This window comes from Onychostruthus taczanowskii, unplaced genomic scaffold, assembly GCF_017590055.1.
Source record: "Onychostruthus taczanowskii isolate IOZ18803 unplaced genomic scaffold, ASM1759005v1 scaffold1, whole genome shotgun sequence".
NCBI lineage: Eukaryota > Metazoa > Chordata > Aves > Passeriformes > Passeridae > Onychostruthus > Onychostruthus taczanowskii.
Genome location: NW_024496525.1, coordinates 35227405 through 35244992, shown reverse-complemented (window position 1 = coordinate 35244992; position 17588 = coordinate 35227405). Strand labels below are relative to the sequence as shown.

Here is a 17588-nt window from a genome sequence, read left to right as displayed (position 1 = left end):
CACCTGTGTCATTGCTTTACTTTGAGGAAGCTCTGCTCAGCATCTTGTTGTCGTGCCCCTTGGAATGTTTCCGTGTGGGAAGTGCCACCAACTTGCCTACTTGGCACCAGTCAGTGAATTTATTTCTTTATAACTGTAACAGAAAAAGTGGCACAATTTCCTGTGTTTTCTGCCAAGTTATGTTGGGTTCATGTAGGCGACAGAAAATACTCTGGTTGATAATGTCCAGATCTTGGAGATAGAGAAGGGCAATTCCTCTGTTGTGTGCTCAGTGATAGACCTAAAACATGACCTGTCAGGATCATCCTTTTGCCACTGCAGCTCTACAGCTATTGAAAGATTTTTGTTTTGCTGGTTGTTGAGGTTTATTGATATCTTGTCATTGTTAATTGAATGGAAATAAAAGATTTTTGTTGTTTGGTTATTGGTCAATGCTTGGAAGTCCCCTCAAGAGCAGAGACCCTGTCCCACTGTCAGCCTCTTTTACCTGCAGTTGCACACACAGGTGTCTGCAGGCAGATTTCCATACCTTGTATATGCAAAGCTGATAGCCTGATAGCAGCTACTGAATGTGGGCATGGGTGTATTTGCTGTAATCAAGTGTTCAGAGAGCTGAAAATGAAGCCCTGCATTTGCCATCCTTTAATTTAGTGGTCCTGCATTGATGTCAGCATTTGCCTTTGGGAAATTAAAGTAATCTCTGATTTTCCTTCCCATCCCTTAAAAAAAAAAAACTAGCTGTAGGAGGAAGACAAGAGGAGTTGGAAGGAAAATAGAGTGATGGACTGGACATGGTGGTATTTGGCACAGTGTTACAAAGATGCATGATGAATAATTAAGGTTTAATTGTGCTCAGCAGAGCTAAGGCTCTGCTTGTATGTGCTTGTGGTAGGGAAAGGCAGCATCCGTCCTGCCCACACGATTCTGGTTTCACACGGGCTGTGGGAGGGAGCTGGGGGGTTCCTGCCCCTTCTCTCTGCTCAGGGAGGCTCAGAGCAGCCTTTTCTCTCTGCCTGGCATCTCCCCTGGCCACCATGTGCTGTTGCTGGGGGGGTTCCAGCAGCTTTGCTGTTCGTGGCAGTTCAGAGTCATCCCACGCTTGGTTTGTTCTGTGCCCTCAGGAAAGGGACCCTCACTGGTAGGGTCTGGTCATCCTTCACATTTTCTTCTCAGCCCATTTACCAGCCTAGACATTTCTAGCCCCACATTTGTAGGAGGTTGTGGATGAAAGCTCTCCCCTGTTGCAGACTCCAGTGTGTACATGACATTATTAGACTCTCCCACGTCCTCCCCATTTTGTTTTGAATTTCACTTAAATTTCTGCAGGAGTGGGTTCTTACTCACTGATGGTACTGATGGGATCAGTGCCTTGTCTTCAAGAAACTTCAGTACCATGGGATTTATAAACAGGCAGTTGGATCCTCTCCCCCTGGCACATAACTTGGGGAAAAAGGTAAAAAATCCCTCTGGGGGGTTGTTGGTGTTGTTTTTCTTTGAAAATATAAGGAGAACAAAAACATAATATTCCCTGAACCAGTTGTGTCTGTGTTTCTCTCTTTTTAACTTTATAACATTTTTTTTCAAATATGCTAAAGAGCATCTTCCTGCAATCATTACTTGTAAATCATTCATTGCTTTAGAGGTATTTCTCAAAAGCAATATAAATTGCTGTAACACCATAGGAGCAGGCTCTAGCTCCTGCTTTTTTTTTGTTGTTTTTTGTATTTTTGGGGGTTTTTTTAAGACTTGAAACCTCCTTTTCTTATCTGTATTGTATTTGTAGCTCTTCAAGCAGATTTTCTTGGCAGGAATTTTCACGGGATAAATAAATCTTGTTCCCACTTCAGCAAATCTCCTGTAGAGGTGAGTGATCTCTTGGATGAAACCAGACTAAAATTGATTAAAGAGTCCAGGATTGGCTAAGAGTCATTAGTTATGCATACTTGTTCATGGCTGGTGCACAGCTTATAATTAGGCAGCTTGAATGAAAACAAAAGTAATATTTTAGCCGTCCTGAAACAAAAAATTAGAATGACAATATTACAGTAATAGCTGGAGTAACTGGTTATAGGAGTTTTGAGAGACTGACTTTCCACCCATGTGTGAGTTTAGCTGCAGAGTATTAAACTTTGTTCAGGTGAGCTGTGAGGGCTTTAACACTGAGGGTACGTGGACCTGCTGACTGCAGGTGGGATTGGCAGCTTTTCCCAGTGCTGTCCAGGTCTGCCCCGGCACCTGTAGTGGGAATTGCTGCCCTGAGCACGTGCCAGCCTTTGCAACAATAAGAAAATACTTGATACCCTGTTGTGTGTGTTTGCTTTTCTTTTTTTTTTAGGCATCCTAATTTGAATCTTAAAAAGTGCATGCTGTGCATTTATAGGAAAAGCACTTTAATGTGCTGGTCTGGAAATGCAAAATCCCCTTTGTACTAGACAGCCCTGAGGATTTTCAAAGGTGTCTGACTTGATAGACAGGTGTCTGTCAGCCTCAAAAAGTATAAGAGGGACTGATTAATCCAGATACTATGTATTTGGCTGAGAAAATTGCCATTTGACCTGTCCAAGGAGGTGCTACCTTATTAAAATACAGAAAGATCTGACATTCCATAAGCATGATCTGGTAAGAGCTTAAACAAGAAAGATGACAAGAAATAACTAGAGGCATGTGAAAAACCTGCTTTAGCCTAACCCAAATTTTCAGCTCTTTCGACTGAGCCTTGGGAATTGCCTCTACAAACGACTGATTACATATGCAGTTCTGTTAATTAAAATTAAAAATTATGTAGGAAGTCAAAAGATATAGCTACTTGTTTAATTAAGCTAATGAAGTCCCTAGGTAGCTTTTATATTTGCTTTACTCACTGCAAGTGTCTGGCCTGTTCTGTTTTTGAAGCCATGTCAGCATTGACATGCCTCAGAAAAAGGCTGTACTTCTAGGATGCTTATGCATTGTGCCTGTGGGGAAGGAAGGAGGGGCAGCAATGGCAAAAGGGATGTTCTAGGCTCCAGGGTAAACACAGTCATCTTTTGTGTCTGATCCAAACACAATAAAAAGATTCCCACTGATTCTGATGTGCTTCAGATGAGCCTTCCCAGACTGGATTATCTGTTAGGGTATAGGAGGGGGGGTAAAAAAAAAAATCTTATAAACTTGTGTTTGCAAGGTGTAGTGCTCTTGCCAGGTTCAGTGTTGAAGATGTCTTTTCATCCAGGAGGCCCACCTTATCTACCTCATCTTGATTTTGGAGAGTGAGCAACTTGCAGGCAGGCACCCTTTGGATCTGCCTCTTCCCATCCTTTCCCGGGGCAGGCCGGGCTCTCTCGGAGGCCAACTCACAATACCTGCTCTTCGAGTTCAGTGGATGCTTCAGCTGGGTGTTGATACGTTGCCTGAGAGATTACCCTCCTTCTGAATTTGTTTTCCAAACCTCTTCCATTGATGAATCACGCACGGCCAGTTTTTATTATATGTGTGAAGGCATGTGATTAAGGAGCCCTGTTTTGGTCTCTCTGCTCCTGAACTAACTTATTTTTTTGTAATGCAGAGAAGGGGAGTAAATAACACCTGCCCTGTTGTTGGGAAGGATGTCAGCACAGCCCTTTTCTGAGGAAGGTGTGTGAGATGGTTCACTGGGGCCCCTCCTTGTGGGAAACCAGTCCCTGGCAGCTCCCTTTGAAGTCACGTGGAACAGCAGGATCCCAGCAAGTTCAGGCATGGGGCACCATGTGAGTGGTTTGGGTTAGGAGTGGAGTTCCTAACTCCCAGCACACTGTCCTGGCAAAGGCCTGTGCCTCTCATTGGAAGTGTAATGAAGCCATGGCTGAACTCACCATCCTTACCTGCCCGGTTCCAGCTCTCCTGCCAAAATCCTCCAGCACTTGTTCTCCCTGGTTCGGCTGTGGAGTTCAGCAGAAGTTGAAGTGTGTGCTTAGCTCTGGGTCAAAATCCTGTGCTGTTCTCACAGGTATAGCTGAGCTCCAGCAGTTGATCTTTTCCACCCCTTGTGCTGTGGATAAACGTGCTGCCTTCATTTCCTTGAGGGTGACTAGAGGATTTACTACACTGATAAGCACACTTTCCTCTCCCAGTGAGCTAAAACTTGGCCAAGTTACCTCTAAACTAGCCAGAAAGTCTGTGTTTTTCCCCCTGTTTCTTCCCTGGGGGACCAGGCTGAGGATGAAAGTGCTGGAGAGGGGATAAGGTGATGATTGTTTACAGGTCTACCTGCCAGTGATATGATGCTGCATGCCACCAGTTTAGTTTGATTTTTTTTTTTTGGGATCACTGCACCTCACAGCATTCACAGTATCAGGCATGCATAGAATTTCATACTTCTCCTTTGCTTCCAATACAACAGGACTTTCCTTTGGCTTTGATACTAAACCTTCCAGGCATAAGCTTGTGATTCCCTAAAATAAGTTATCCCATGCCTGATCTTTGGCATTAGGAAACTTTGTACATATTACTCTTTGATGATTGTGTCAAATACATATGGATGGTTACATTCCTGTATCACTTCTCTTATACTATGGTGTAGGAGTTCCCCCTGAGCATCACCTGTGCTGCCTTCAGGCTGTTGAGCCTCTCCTGCTTTCTTTAACAAAGAATATCAGCTGCTTTGTTGACCCAAACTGATTTCATGGTCTACTTTGGACTTCATTAACTCTGTCAAGATTAATACTGCAACACCCTGTTTCTCTGTAAAAATGCAGAGGTTTTGCCTTTAATGTCAATGCTGGAAAATGAAAAACCGAGAAGAAGTGAGGAGCACAGCTTGCGTCTGCGTGGTGCTTGTGTTCCACCCACGCTGCTGTTGGGAGGCTGGATCCCGAGGGTGTTTGCTGGTGCTGGGAGGTACTGGCATCACTGGAGCTGTGCCAGCATGGAGTCAGGGCTTGGGCTGCCAGCCCAGGTCGGGTTATCCTTCCATGGCTGGAGGGCCAGTCCTTTGGCAGCTGCTCCCTTTTGAAGTGCTCAGGTCTTATTAAGTAACAGAACACGGTAAGAAGCCCTCTCTTACTGTGAAATTAAGTGCTGGTGCTGGAAGTGACTGGAAAGGTGGAAGGAGGGCTGGTATCAGGAGTTCCTCCTTTTGGGGACACAGTGGGATGCCAGACCCCTGATCTGTGGGTCTCTGGTTTCAGCTGGGTCTGGGAAATTTCTGCGTGCACAGCTCTGGCTGCAGTTGCTGGGTCAGGAGAGTTTCCCACAGCATGTGCTGCAGCTGTGGCTGCACTGCAAGGGTGAGAGCGGCGCTGAGGGTGTGAAGGTGATGCTGATGGTGTGAAGCAGGGGCAGGAGCATGAGTGGCTGTGCTGCAGGGCTGCCTGAGGTCACCCCCAGAGCCTGAGCAGGGTGCTGGCTGTTCACACCCGGCTCAGTGCATGGGGCTGGACCAGCGCCGTGGGCCCAGCAAATGTGAGCAGCTCAGAGGCGTCAGCTGCTGCCAGCACGAGGCCACTCTGGAGGGTGGCCATGGCTCAGGGTGTCCCCGTGATGGTGGGAAGCACGTCCTCTCAGGCAGGTGCTGCTCTCGGGAGCTGCTGATGTTTCTCAGGCCAGCTCAGCTCTGTGGTCAGACATTTTCCTTTGAGGTTTTTAGGTCAGGTGTTATTTTCTGTTTCGGGCACATTCCACATGTCTGAGAGTTATCTCAGGTACTGAGTTGGCTGCTACTTAGCTGGTCAAATTCATCCTTAAAGAACATCACAGCAAGTCCAAAAGCCAAACTTTTCCCCGTGGTCTGTTATTATTTCTTGTTTCATGGTATGTTATCTTTTGTTGTTCTGTTGCTATCAATTTAAGACCAGATAAACCCTTAAGACTGTCTGGTTTAAACCCTTGTCTAGGACAAAGAATTCCCCATTGGTCCTGCATCCATCAGTGCTGATGTGCCAAAGTTTCAGCAGCTCCTGGCAGGCTGGGGCTTCAGCCTCATTTGGAGCCTTTCAGCTGTAATTTTTAATTAGATCCCCCTTAGATGTTCTGTAAGAAGACACTGGGTGTAGCTCAAGTCCTCTTGGACTGTGGTACAACATGAGCACAGCTGCTTAGTAGGTGTAGGGGATTTGACTGGTCTTTAATCTTGGAATCTGGAGGCGAGAGAGATTGTTTTATAACCCTCATAAATCTCCTGCTATTGCTTTCTGAATCAGTTTTTTTCTGTTTTGTGAGACTGCTCTAGGCAGAGGACTGTGCTGTGCTAGGGGCAGAGGAATCCTCTTTGTGGAGGTGGAGAACAAGGTGTGTTAGGACTTTGGGCCAGTTTTTGTCTGTGCCCTGTGTCAAAGGTGGGTGATGCTTTTGTTGCATCTCCTGGCCTCATCCCAGATGCTTGAGTCCTGACAATCCTTTGCTTTTAAGACTGAACAAGGAGTGCAGGATTTTTCCACATCCCACCAGAGATACTGTGTGTCAGAAGAAGGGAGAAAGGATCCTGTTTGTCAGTGTGAAAGCAGGAATCTGACATGTCCTGTATGGAGACTGGCAGGAAAATGATAAGCACAGGAAAATGATTTTGGAAACCTACGTAAGTAAGGATTTTTTCCATAAAACCTGAATTCTTGGTATCCCATAAATCAATTTGCATGATTATATATTATTATATATTATTATATATTTTGGAAAGGACCATCTCTTTACAAAGCTGCACATCTCTCCAGGGCACTGAAATTTAGGCAAAAATGATGCATGATGTCGCTGGAGTTGGAATTTATTTGGGAATTGTTTTCAATATTAATGGAGACAGAGGGCTGCTCAAACACAGCTTCCTAAAATCAGTGTAATATGCAGTGCAAACAAGCACAAAAATTAATATTGAGTCAAGACTAAATATTTGCTTTAAAATTTCCCTGTGAGACTGATTCTAATTTTTTTTTTTTTTTTTTTTTTTTGTGGAGAACATAATGTCCTAAAATTAGCATTTTGGTAGGATTTTCCCAAGCAGTTGTAGAGTTGTAGCTTCCCTGTTTTGTGTCCCACTGATAAAAGTGTGTGTGTGGCGCCTTAGAACCATAGCTGGCATCATGTGAATGAGATGTTTGCTCATTCTTTTTCCTGGAAATATTTCTTCTGCTCATCCTAACAAATGCCAAGCAGTTTAAATAACAATTTCTCTACTTCTGCAACAAATTGTGGGCTAGGGAAATGTATGGCTGTCTGTGCTTCCCCTTCACCTACCCTAGAATGCTGTTTTTTTCTGGGCTGTGTCAGCGTTCTGTACCTTAACCCTGCAGAGTCAGCCCAGCTCAGACACCTCCTCCCACCTACAGCTGAGCAGGTGCTTTGCTTCCATTTGTAGCTTGGCTGTTTGGCTTCTCTTTAGGGTTCACCTTTCTGTTTTTTCAGTATCTTAATATTATTGCCTGTAGGTTCGTGGCAACAGCGTTTTTTTGGAAACCAAGAGCAAATGTCTGGGTTGGGGTGGTCCATAGCCCCGGCTTGGGGAGCTCAGGTTGATGTTGGAGGTTTATTTCAGTGATGTGCTGGGTGTCTACACTGGAGAGGAATCCAAGGGCTCACAGGGTACAGGAGGCAGCCTGAGCTCATCATCCTGTGGCTGTACAGGGGAGGGTTTGGATGAACAATCTATTAATTCCCCCAGAGAGCTCCATTTTCAAAATTCCTGTTCTGCACAGGTGATCCATACCCACGAGGTGTGAAGCTCCTCTTTGCTAATTTCAACCTTGAAATTCATGGGAAATTCAGGGGGTGCCTTGTTACTTCTTTCTTTGTTTTTTGTTTTTTTTAACTGAGATTTCTGTGTGACAGCCTGACTCAAACGTCAGGAATCCTTAGCTGGCAAATAAAAAAAAAAAAAACCAACAAAACAACAGCATGAAAAGCAAGACCTTTATTAAAAATGTATCTCAAAATGAAAAATCTACTCACCAAAAAATAAATGCTTTCTTTCAAGGACAGGCTGACACTGGGATTGAATCTCTGATCCCTAAAATTATGTTCTGTATCTCTGTCTCTATCTAATTTAGATTAAACGACAAGAAGTCCTTAGGTAACAGCACCAATTGTTTTCTAATTCCTATGGTTTAAGGCCAAAAGGTGATTTATGTAAGAAATAAGCATTTGCCTCAGCAATGATGGTATTTTGAGAGACTGAAACAATTTCACTGAGATAAAATATAATAGAGACGAAATATCCATGTAATTCTCAAAACAGCTGCACATTGATCTTTTCAGAGAATTCAGTGCTAGTCCTGCTTCATTTATCTCACAAATTGGAACACTATTAACTGTATTTTATTTTTTTTAAAACTTCTGTTTCCTCTAGCGAGGTTGAGATGATTCAGCACTTCCAGGAAAAAGGAGGACCCAAGTTCCTTATTTTTGATGGAGCCCTGAATGCTAAACAATTTGGGCACCAGATGTTTGCTTTTATTTTATTTTTTCAGTTAAGGTGTGCATGAGAATATATACACCTTCAAATATTATCTAAAATTTCTGCCTCAAAGAAACCAATCTTTTAACATTTCCTTCCCTTTTTTTTCAGGTGGATTTGGAGCCAGAAGGCAAAGTGTTTGTTGTCATAACTCTTACAGGAAACTTCACAGAAGGTAAGGGAGTTACTCTGGCTTGTTTCCATTCAGAGCTGGACTGGTCTGTTTCCCTGCCATCAGCTCCAGAGCAGTGCAGACATTTGGATTCTTCAGGAGCCACATGCTGTGGTGTGCCTGAGGTTTTCTGAGTGATGGGGGAAGTCTGGAAGGAGCTGTTGGTGGCAGCTGGAGCTGTGTGCCCTCTGCTCTGTCTCAGACCTGGGGAGCTCGCTGGTCATGCTCTCTCTGGTTTATTTCCCTGAAGCTGTCCTTCAGACAGGTTGTTTTTGTCACTCGTGCTTTTCACCTGGCTGCCTCTTGAAGGGCAAGCTGAGGAGAAAGCAGAGCATGTTTAAAATAGAGGTGTTTAAAACATCTGGATGGTTTTTATTCCATAATGGTTCACATCTACTTCACGACCATTTCTGTTTGATGCATTCCCTTTGCACAGGAAGCTCGCAAGATTTTAGTGTGACAGCTGCCCCAAAAAAGTATCTGGGCAGCCTTTTTTTTTGGTAACTGCATTTTATAGTGTGATGGTTTTGATATGCCTGTTGTTTATTGTGATACCAGTTATGAGTGTGGATGTGAGCTGTGCTGCAGCAACCCAGGAAATTCTGTATTTGTAACCAGAAAACAGGGAGAGTGCCAAGGTGTGCTGGGGAGGCCTGCAGGAATTTCTTGCAGGGATGAAAAGAATGCTAGAAATTGGCTTTCATTTCCTATGACAGAGACAGGGATGGAAAGAGAAGAAAACTGGAGTGCTTTACTGACTGACATCCCAGTTTGTATCCACATGCAGGAGTGCCATGCTTGGCCATTTAAAGCAGGGTTGAGCAGGAATGGTGGGCATGAGCATAAATCCAGAGTGTGTTTCAGACCTGTGCTGATAGCTGAGAATGTTGCTAACAAGGTCTCAGAATGAGAAATGCAGAACTCAGATGTTTTTACAGCTACTGCTTTCCAAGGGAAATGGGAAATGTTGGAAATAATTTACTTCTCTTTCCTCTGTTGTTCTTGAGGATGTGTAGACTTACAGAACAGGAACATCAAAGGTGGCTCTTGGGTTTTTTCTTGTCTGGTTGTTCCCATGTATGGTCACATTGGAAAAATCTTAATCCAGGGCAAGTCTGATTGCAGATACTGACTTTTCCCAGTCATTGGGTAAAGGAGGTATTTGTGAAGAATCAGGGGTTTACCTCTGATACACAGAGAGGTCTTGTTCCTAATATCATATTTATCATTCTGCTTTTGTCTCTTTTGCTGGAAGTGTGGAGGCTCTGAATGGTATTTGAATTTTAAGGGTTTTTTTGGAAAAAAGTCTGAGAATAATTAATGATTTGAAAGCCCAAAAAACAGCTTCCCACTTGTTCCCCTGATCTGGAGGGCAGCCACTGCCACATCATCCCTGCTCCCTTTGACTTCTTATTGTTTTGACTTCTAGTTGTTTTGTTTATGGAAATAGCCAAATTCACAGGGTCTCAGGCACCACTGTCTACCTCCAGTAAAGTAAAAATCCAAAAAGTGGGCAAAGAGAGGGAGGAGGTAGGCGGGATAAGAAGAAAAATTAGCAAAACCCAAAAACCTCCAACAAAACAATTGAGACTGGGGTTTTAGCCCACCTGAGACTGCCTTATTTTGTTTTTCCTATTTTCTTTATCCTGTTTTGTTTACTGTAAACAGGCAGTCCTGGTGGTGCTTGGACTTTACCTTTAGGAGTGGTGGTTTTTTGGTTTGATCAAAAGTTCTTCTGACCAAAACCTTAATTTGGTTCTGCTCACCTACAGCAGGGATGGGGGAGCTGGGTGTGACTCCTGTGAGTCTGACAGGGGCATTTGAGATCTGTCAGGATGTGAGGGCAGTATAGCAAACACGCAGCTGCAAAGGGGTCAGTTCTTTGCAGGTTCCCATATGGCTCTTCTGTCCGTCACTGCTACCCTGCTGCTTTGGGGCAGGGAGATCTGCCTGTTTGATGTGTTAAAAATACATGTAGTTTTTCAAAAAAAGAAAGGAACAGAGCAATAGGAAGTGAGGGAGGCCTAGAGAAATTATACCTGCCTCTCTTTATTTTCTCTGCTCGGATATACTTGCTGTGCTAAGCTGTATTTGATTATATTAACTACCCTCATTCAGCTGACATTTCCTGTGTAAAGCAACCAGTGCAAAATTAAAATGAAAATCTCCTTACCTTGGGAAGAGATTACCTCTCACAGAAATCACAGAATACTCTGAGTTGGAAGGGACCTACAAGGGTCAGCAAAGTCCAACTCCTGGACTCCCCAAGGGTGACACATCCCTGGTGGCCCTGGCACCCAGCTGGGGTGGGGGAAGCACACTCTTTCCCAGCCATCTCCCTCACTGACCCAGGAGCTGTTTCAGTGCAGCCTGTTTTACAGAGAAGGGGAGGACTGACTTCTGCCTGCCAGACTTCAGGCATTGCTTAGGGATTGATTTCCTGCCTCTTCTCAAATGAATTTATTTACTCTTTTCTGGGTTTTCTTTATTTCACCCTTTTAGGATTTTTTTTTTCAAGTCATCAAATTTTTTCCAAGTCATATGATTCCTTTTCAAAACTTTCTTATTCCTTTTACTCTGGATATAAATATGATTTCCCCCCCACCAAGGGTGCCTTTAGCATTCCTTTCCTCTGTCTCTGTCTCCTTGCTTCTGCTGTCTTAAAAATAGTGAATGTACCTTCTCTGAGGTGTATTTTTGCTGTGGATGTGCCCCATCTGTGGATGTGAGGCATGTTGTCAGCTGAGGAGCTGGGAACAGGAGCAGGGTGCAGTGTGTGGGACCCCACCAAGCTCTGCCCAGCCCTGGGGACTGCAGGAGCTGTGGTTTAACAGAACCTAGAGAGTCCTGCTTCTCTCCCTCCCTGTGATCCATGTGTGTGCCAGGATCTCTGAGATAGTCCACAAGATCTCAACTCTTGCAGGCCCTCTTTAAAGGGAGGAAATCTGCTTTATTGCTCTCTTACACACATAGGGCTCTTGAGGTGCCCCAGAGGGTGTTGCTCAGCTGGTGACATGAATTCAGACCTCCTCTCCAGTGCTTGTTTTTCCCACTGAATACTGGTTTCAGCTGTGAAAGAGCAAACCCTGAATTAGCTCTTCTTGGGCAGGATATGATTGATTTGAAATAAAAAACCTTGCAGTGAGTGTGGGTGAACCACTGCTGTGGTTTGTGCCTCTGGACCCTGTGAAAAGTCAGAAGAGATTCCCAGGAGCTGGTGATGGTGCTTGGGCCAGGCTGTTTGGCTGGACACAGAGAGGCCCCAGGTGTGTGCCTGGGTGGGTTGAACCTCTCCCCTTGCAACCCTGGAGTCCCAGAGCCAGCCCAGTCCCCTCTCAGCTTTGCCTGCAAGGTGTGCTGCGTGCCCTCAGTTTGCCACCTCTCTTTCTGTTTGCTCTATTTAATTCTGAGCAGAGCTAATTAAATTAATACAAATGAAGTATCTGACTGAATTAATGAATGAAGCAAGCCCTAAGCCCTGTGGAAAACAGAGTGTTTCTATTTTAGTGCTTTGAACTCTTGTAATTTGCCTATTTTTTTTTTCCTCATGTTGTCACTCAAAGTGATAATTCTGGCTTGAAGTTCAGTTTTAATTTCATCGTTCTAAAATAAGTTATGATTGTTTCTTTTCTTTCTCTGTCAGTAAAGACAATGACAAATTTGAGTTCTGGGCAAGAAATAGAATGACAAGAATATTGAAAAGCCAAGTGAGTTGATAGAGTGGATATAGCACCTATTACTAAATATTTCATGTTGGTAGGGTTTGCAGCAGCAAGGAATCATAGAATCATATTGGAAGGGACCTTTAGGATCATCTAGTTCCATCCCCACAAGGGGGAAGCTGAACCTGCTTACCTACAGGCAACCTAAGAAAAAGGTTCAGGAAACCCAAAACCTGCTTCTGGACCAGGAAATGCTTCTTTGTTTTGCAGCTGGCACATTCACGTGGTATGTCCTCAAACACAGAGACTCTTGGTCTTTTGCTGTCATTTTTCTTAAAACACATTTTTCTAACACAAAGTTTTTGTAAAGAAATAATGTTTTCTCTGACAGGTACCACTAAAGATCTGCAGCCTTAAAAGTGTGAAATGGAATATAAGTATTGTGCTAACAAGATCCTTGCTCTGCACTATAATGTAGCTCCTCAGCCCCATAAAATTTCTATTGACAGATCTGTTATCAGGTTCTTGCACAGTAGGGAGGAAAAAGAGTTTTACTAGTCCTCTGTAAACTGCAATAATGATTGTTTTCAGCCCATCTTTTATAGTTAAGGGAATAAATACTGGAAACTAGGAAGCAGGAATAAAAAAATGCCCTGTTCTCATCCCCTGGTTTTTTGGGCCACTCTTCTCTTTTGGTTTACTGGCTCTAACAGAGTTTTAAAGCTTGTAGTAGATACCACTTAAAAAACCTGCTGGCCCAAACAGGACATAACAATGCAGAATAAGATAAAGAAAGTTCTGCTGTCTTTGGTTCACAGTCTGAGGACATGGAAGTCTTTAATGTCTAGCCCAAAGTCTTATGTGGCAGAGACCAGCAGGAGACATGCATTTCTACACTCTTGTATTTTTTCCAGTGTCTACACTTTTTAAAGTGCTTTACAGTTGTCACACCTGTGTGCTGTAGGCAAGGGATTTCCAGATCCACTCCATGTTGGTTCAGCTCTGCATTTTCAGATGGAGATAGGTCAGGACAGTGTTGAGTCCCATAGGGCAGAAAATACACCCTGAGTGGGCCCTGAGAAGACTGAGCCCTTGCAGGGACCAGGAATGTAATCCACAAATGCTGTGCATCTCTGTGTGGCAGGCAGGTGAACTTCAGTGGATCCCTGAAGGATTTCATCCTTGCTGAAAGATTTCAGTCAGGTTAAAAAATAAACTGCCAAGTTTAGAAGTAAAATTTTCCAGAAGCTGATCTTGAAGTCCTGAGCAGGTATTGGTCTCCTGGAGGTCACACTCTGCACACCCCAGCAGAGGTTTATTAGCCAAGCCAGGGGGAGCAAGAGCAGCTCTGTTCTTGACCTGAAGTCTCCAGGAGTTTCTTTTTTTGTATTTCAAAGTGAAACTTTCAAAATGTGCACATTGCATTTCACATGTAATAAATATTGCTGAGAGAACCTGAGCATTCTTGCACCCTGGAACTCTGATATCTCACATATGTCTCTCTGCTGTTAAAAACAAACAAACAAACCCAAACAACAACAACAACAAAAACACCAACAACAAAACAAAGCAAGTTTGTTAAATTCTGAATTTTCACAGGGAAAAATATTTCAACAGGCAAGTAAACAAACAAAGCTGTTTATTCCTGGTAGCAGGAAGAGCCAAACCCTGGGAAATGAAGTGATTTGCTTGGTGTTTATGGAGGGCCTGTAATGCAGAGGCAGGAGGAGAACAGCACCCCAGCCTGCCACATATCCACAAGACTACTTTTATTTCTCAGAAAATGACCCATGTGAGCCCCACAGCTATTGCAGTGTGTCTAAGGCCAAGAGGTGTTTGTCCGTAATTTGTGACTTGCCAAGCTCTGCCAACTGCAGAGATACCCAGGCACTGTAAAAATGCAACAAAATGCAATATCAGGGTTAACTTCACTTCCTCAGTGGACTGTGTTTTTTCTGGGCTCTGAAATCTAGAGATAAATATGCAAGCTTGCAATCAGTGGGATTTCAGTGTTCCTGGCTGTAATGAGGAGCAGAGGTTTCTTTGCTTTATTTCCATGTGATTCCTAGAAGAGGTGATAGTAGTTCCCAGGGGAGATGAAATCTCCTTGGCCTTGGAGGACAGGGCTGTGCTGGAGCTGGTGTTTGTGCTGCAGTGGTGGAGGATGGGGAGTGTGGGATAGAAGGAGAGGAACATGAAACTGTAGGAGGTGAGTGCTGGGATCTAGGGATGATGGCACAGCCTTGGGTGCTGCACCCTGATGCTGTCTCATGGCCATCCCTCTCTCTACCCAGTGTGGTTGAAGGCACCTGGATGATACCCTGGACTGGGATGAAGGGGATGCTCTGACAGTAGCACACCTCAGACTGTGCCTGAATTTCTCTAGACCACAATTTGTGAGGTGCCTGACTGATGGAATAGGTAAACGGGTGTCCAGAAGGCTCAGTGCTTTACCAGGGGTCAGTCTGTAAATATGTGCTAGAAACTGCAGGGAAAAAAATACCAACAAAGCCATGCTGTTCATTTTTTTCATCTCTCTCTCTCTCTCTCTCTCTCTCTTTATATATATATACTCACACATATATATACATATATGTACATATAACTTCAGCTCCACCAGCTATCAAATTAGGCTGCATCCAATTTAATATCTGAGCCTCTCAACTCTGGCTGCTGGAGGAGACTTCTGATTTAGGTGGTACCACCCCAGTCAAGGGTTTTCCTTGTGTCTGGGTGCCTGGCAGCCCAGCCTGTTCAATGCCCAGAAGTCCTTGTCCCCTGAAGGTAACAAATGCTGTTGTGCTGCAGTGTTTAATTACCTCAGTTTACCTGGGAGGTGATTATTATTATAACAATTCAGGCATTGTTAGTGCTCCTGGGGAGACCCAAGGGTCCCTCTGGCTCCACAGACATCAGGAGGATCAGCAGCATCAGTCTGCTGCTTGGTGAGGCTGTTGTACAGTTCAGTCCTGCACCTCACTGGAGGGGGACAACATATCCCAAATAACCAAGGGCAGAACTGGGTGAGCTGGCATGGAGCTGTAGGAGCAGAGCTCATCTTCTAGTGGTGCTTTAGGAGGTGAATACTCACCCTTGCAATTTATACACCTCTGTTTTAGGTTGTTCCAGACCATGCCCAGCAGAAAATAATGAGTTTCCTGCTCTTCAGTGCCAGCTGTTTTTGTTTCCTGGAGTGCTTCAGCAGCAATGATTCTGTTTGTTTTCCAGAATGAAATGCTGAATCAAAACAGAGCTTTGAGCAAAGAGATCCTGACGTTGTTTGGCCAGGGTGACCTCAAGCTTGGCAGAGGCAAGAGAGGGAGGGATGAAAGCTTCTGCTGTCCCTGTCTGCTGTCTTTGGGAAAAATTTACTCATTTGTGATGTGGAATAAGCTGCATGCCATCAGCATGGCTCGAGGTGCTGTGGACACCACCTGCACTGAGCCACCCCGGTGGCTGCTGCTCCTGGCACTGCCATCACTGCTGGTGGTTGCAGATGAGGGAGTGAGACAGTTTCATAATTGAGGGTAAATCTGTCTGTCTGAAAAGGATGCTTTTGGGCTTCCCTGGGGCTGCTTTGAGTGAGGCCAGTTCTGCACCAGCTGTCTGGACTAGGAAATTGGAGCAGGGCTGTGGTTGGTTTTTGGGCCAGAATTCTCCCTAGCTGAGCTCAGCCCTGCCCTGGGTGCTGCAGTGAGGCAGGAAGGGGAGCCCCTGCAGTGGTGCAGAGGAGGGAGGAAGGCAGGAGGTCTGGCTGTGCAGGTGTCCTGCTCTCCTTGCCCCATCTGCTGAGACAAGGGACAAGGGCAGTGAATGGTGGAAACACTGGGAAAAGAAGAAATAGAGAATAAGGGTCTGGAAGAAGGACAGAGATAAGGAATATAAGGAGAGATAGAAGGAATTAGGAGACTGGTCTGGGGAGTGGTGATGGATGGGTATGGGCAGGAGTAGTCATAAAGAAACAGAAAAAGAAGCCCAAAAGGTTAAAGGAGGTGGGAGGAGAGAATATGGACAGAGGAATTGTGGAGGAGCTGCAGGGGATAGGAAAGGCTGCAGCAGCAGCATAACTCTGACCATCAAAGCCAGTTTCTTGCTAGAGCCTGGAACTGTTTTAATCCCAGAATCTCAGCTCTTTTCTGCCGTCTAGCTGCCAGACTTGTTGAGCATGTGTGTCTGTCACTAGCACTGATCCACACAGTAAAATAGAGTCCTTTCCTGGGAAGTGTGTTCCCCTGTTACTGCTCTCCTCTTTCCCTGGAGCTGTGCTCAAAACCACAGCCTTGCTGCTGAGCCAGGACCGAGGAGACTGCTGCAGTTCCAGCAGAGGAACTGGCTTCCAATAATAACTTTCTTTGTTTGTGAAATGTAGGAAATTGCTTTAAAGCCAGAAACCTTTTCATTTGAAGGATATCACTAGAAAATAAAACTCTCAAAAGTCAGGCAATGCTGAATTTTTATGTCTAGAATGTGTCCTTTCTGTATGTTCACAGTACAAACCTGCAGATCACACTTGCAAGTCAGCAAGGACAAAGGCAGAAAAATGTTTCTTGTCCAGCTTGCCCAGGTCAGAGTTCTTGGGTGTTGAGTGAGGAATCCTTGCTGAGTGACAGCCTCATTCTAGTCCTACACCTGTTTTTACTTACATTGACTCTGGTTCTGTATTTCACTTGTGAATGGGAGGCAAAGTGGGGAAAACAAGCCCTTCAAGGGAAGGGTCCAGTTGCATCCAGAAGGGGTGATGACAGCTTGCACGTGAAGGCCATGGCAGAGAAATCCCTGTGTCCCATGATCTGGCTGGAAAATGGCTGTGTGGGAAGGCAGTGCTGGAAGGAAGGCAGGGTGCTGTGTTGGGGGAGAACTGCTTAAACCTGTGGGAGGGCTGTTGTGACTATCAAACCATGGGCTGGCTTTCATCTCCTGTCACTTGAGCCTAAATAAATTCCCTCCTGAACTGTTCCTTCGTCATTGAAGGACAGGGAAAAAAGATGAAGCGAGGTACAGGTTTTAGGTGTCTCTCACAAGCTGTTGGGGAAAGTGACTTTCTTCCTGGTCACCCACCTCTGCTTGTTTGTTAATTGAGAGGAGTGAGATGGGACAGCCCGTGGGGAGGCAGGATATGTATTTACTGCTGCTCTTACACCTGCTGGAAAGGGCCACCTGTTTGGGAGAATGAAATTGATTGTGTCATGTTATGGAACTGCTGACACCAGACTGCCCAAGCAGTCTGATGGTGAGTCACCATCCCTGGAACTATTCAAGAAACAGCTGGACATGGCACTCAGTGCTGTGGTTTTGTTGACAATGTGATGTTTGGTCAAAGGTTGGACTCGATGATCTTGGAGGTCTTTTCCAACCTTTA

At 44.7% G+C, this 17588-nt stretch overlaps 1 protein-coding gene across 1 annotated transcript in view; it reads left to right on the top strand.

Moving 5' to 3' along the window:
• PRKCH (protein kinase C eta) overlaps positions 1-17588 on the top strand; it is a 113418-nt gene that overhangs the window by 18299 nt on the left and 77531 nt on the right. Inside the window, exon 2 of the mRNA XM_041427644.1 lies at positions 8507-8570. Within this exon, the coding sequence (XP_041283578.1) occupies positions 8507-8570 (64 nt within the window). The remainder of the gene's footprint in view (positions 1-8506; positions 8571-17588) is intronic.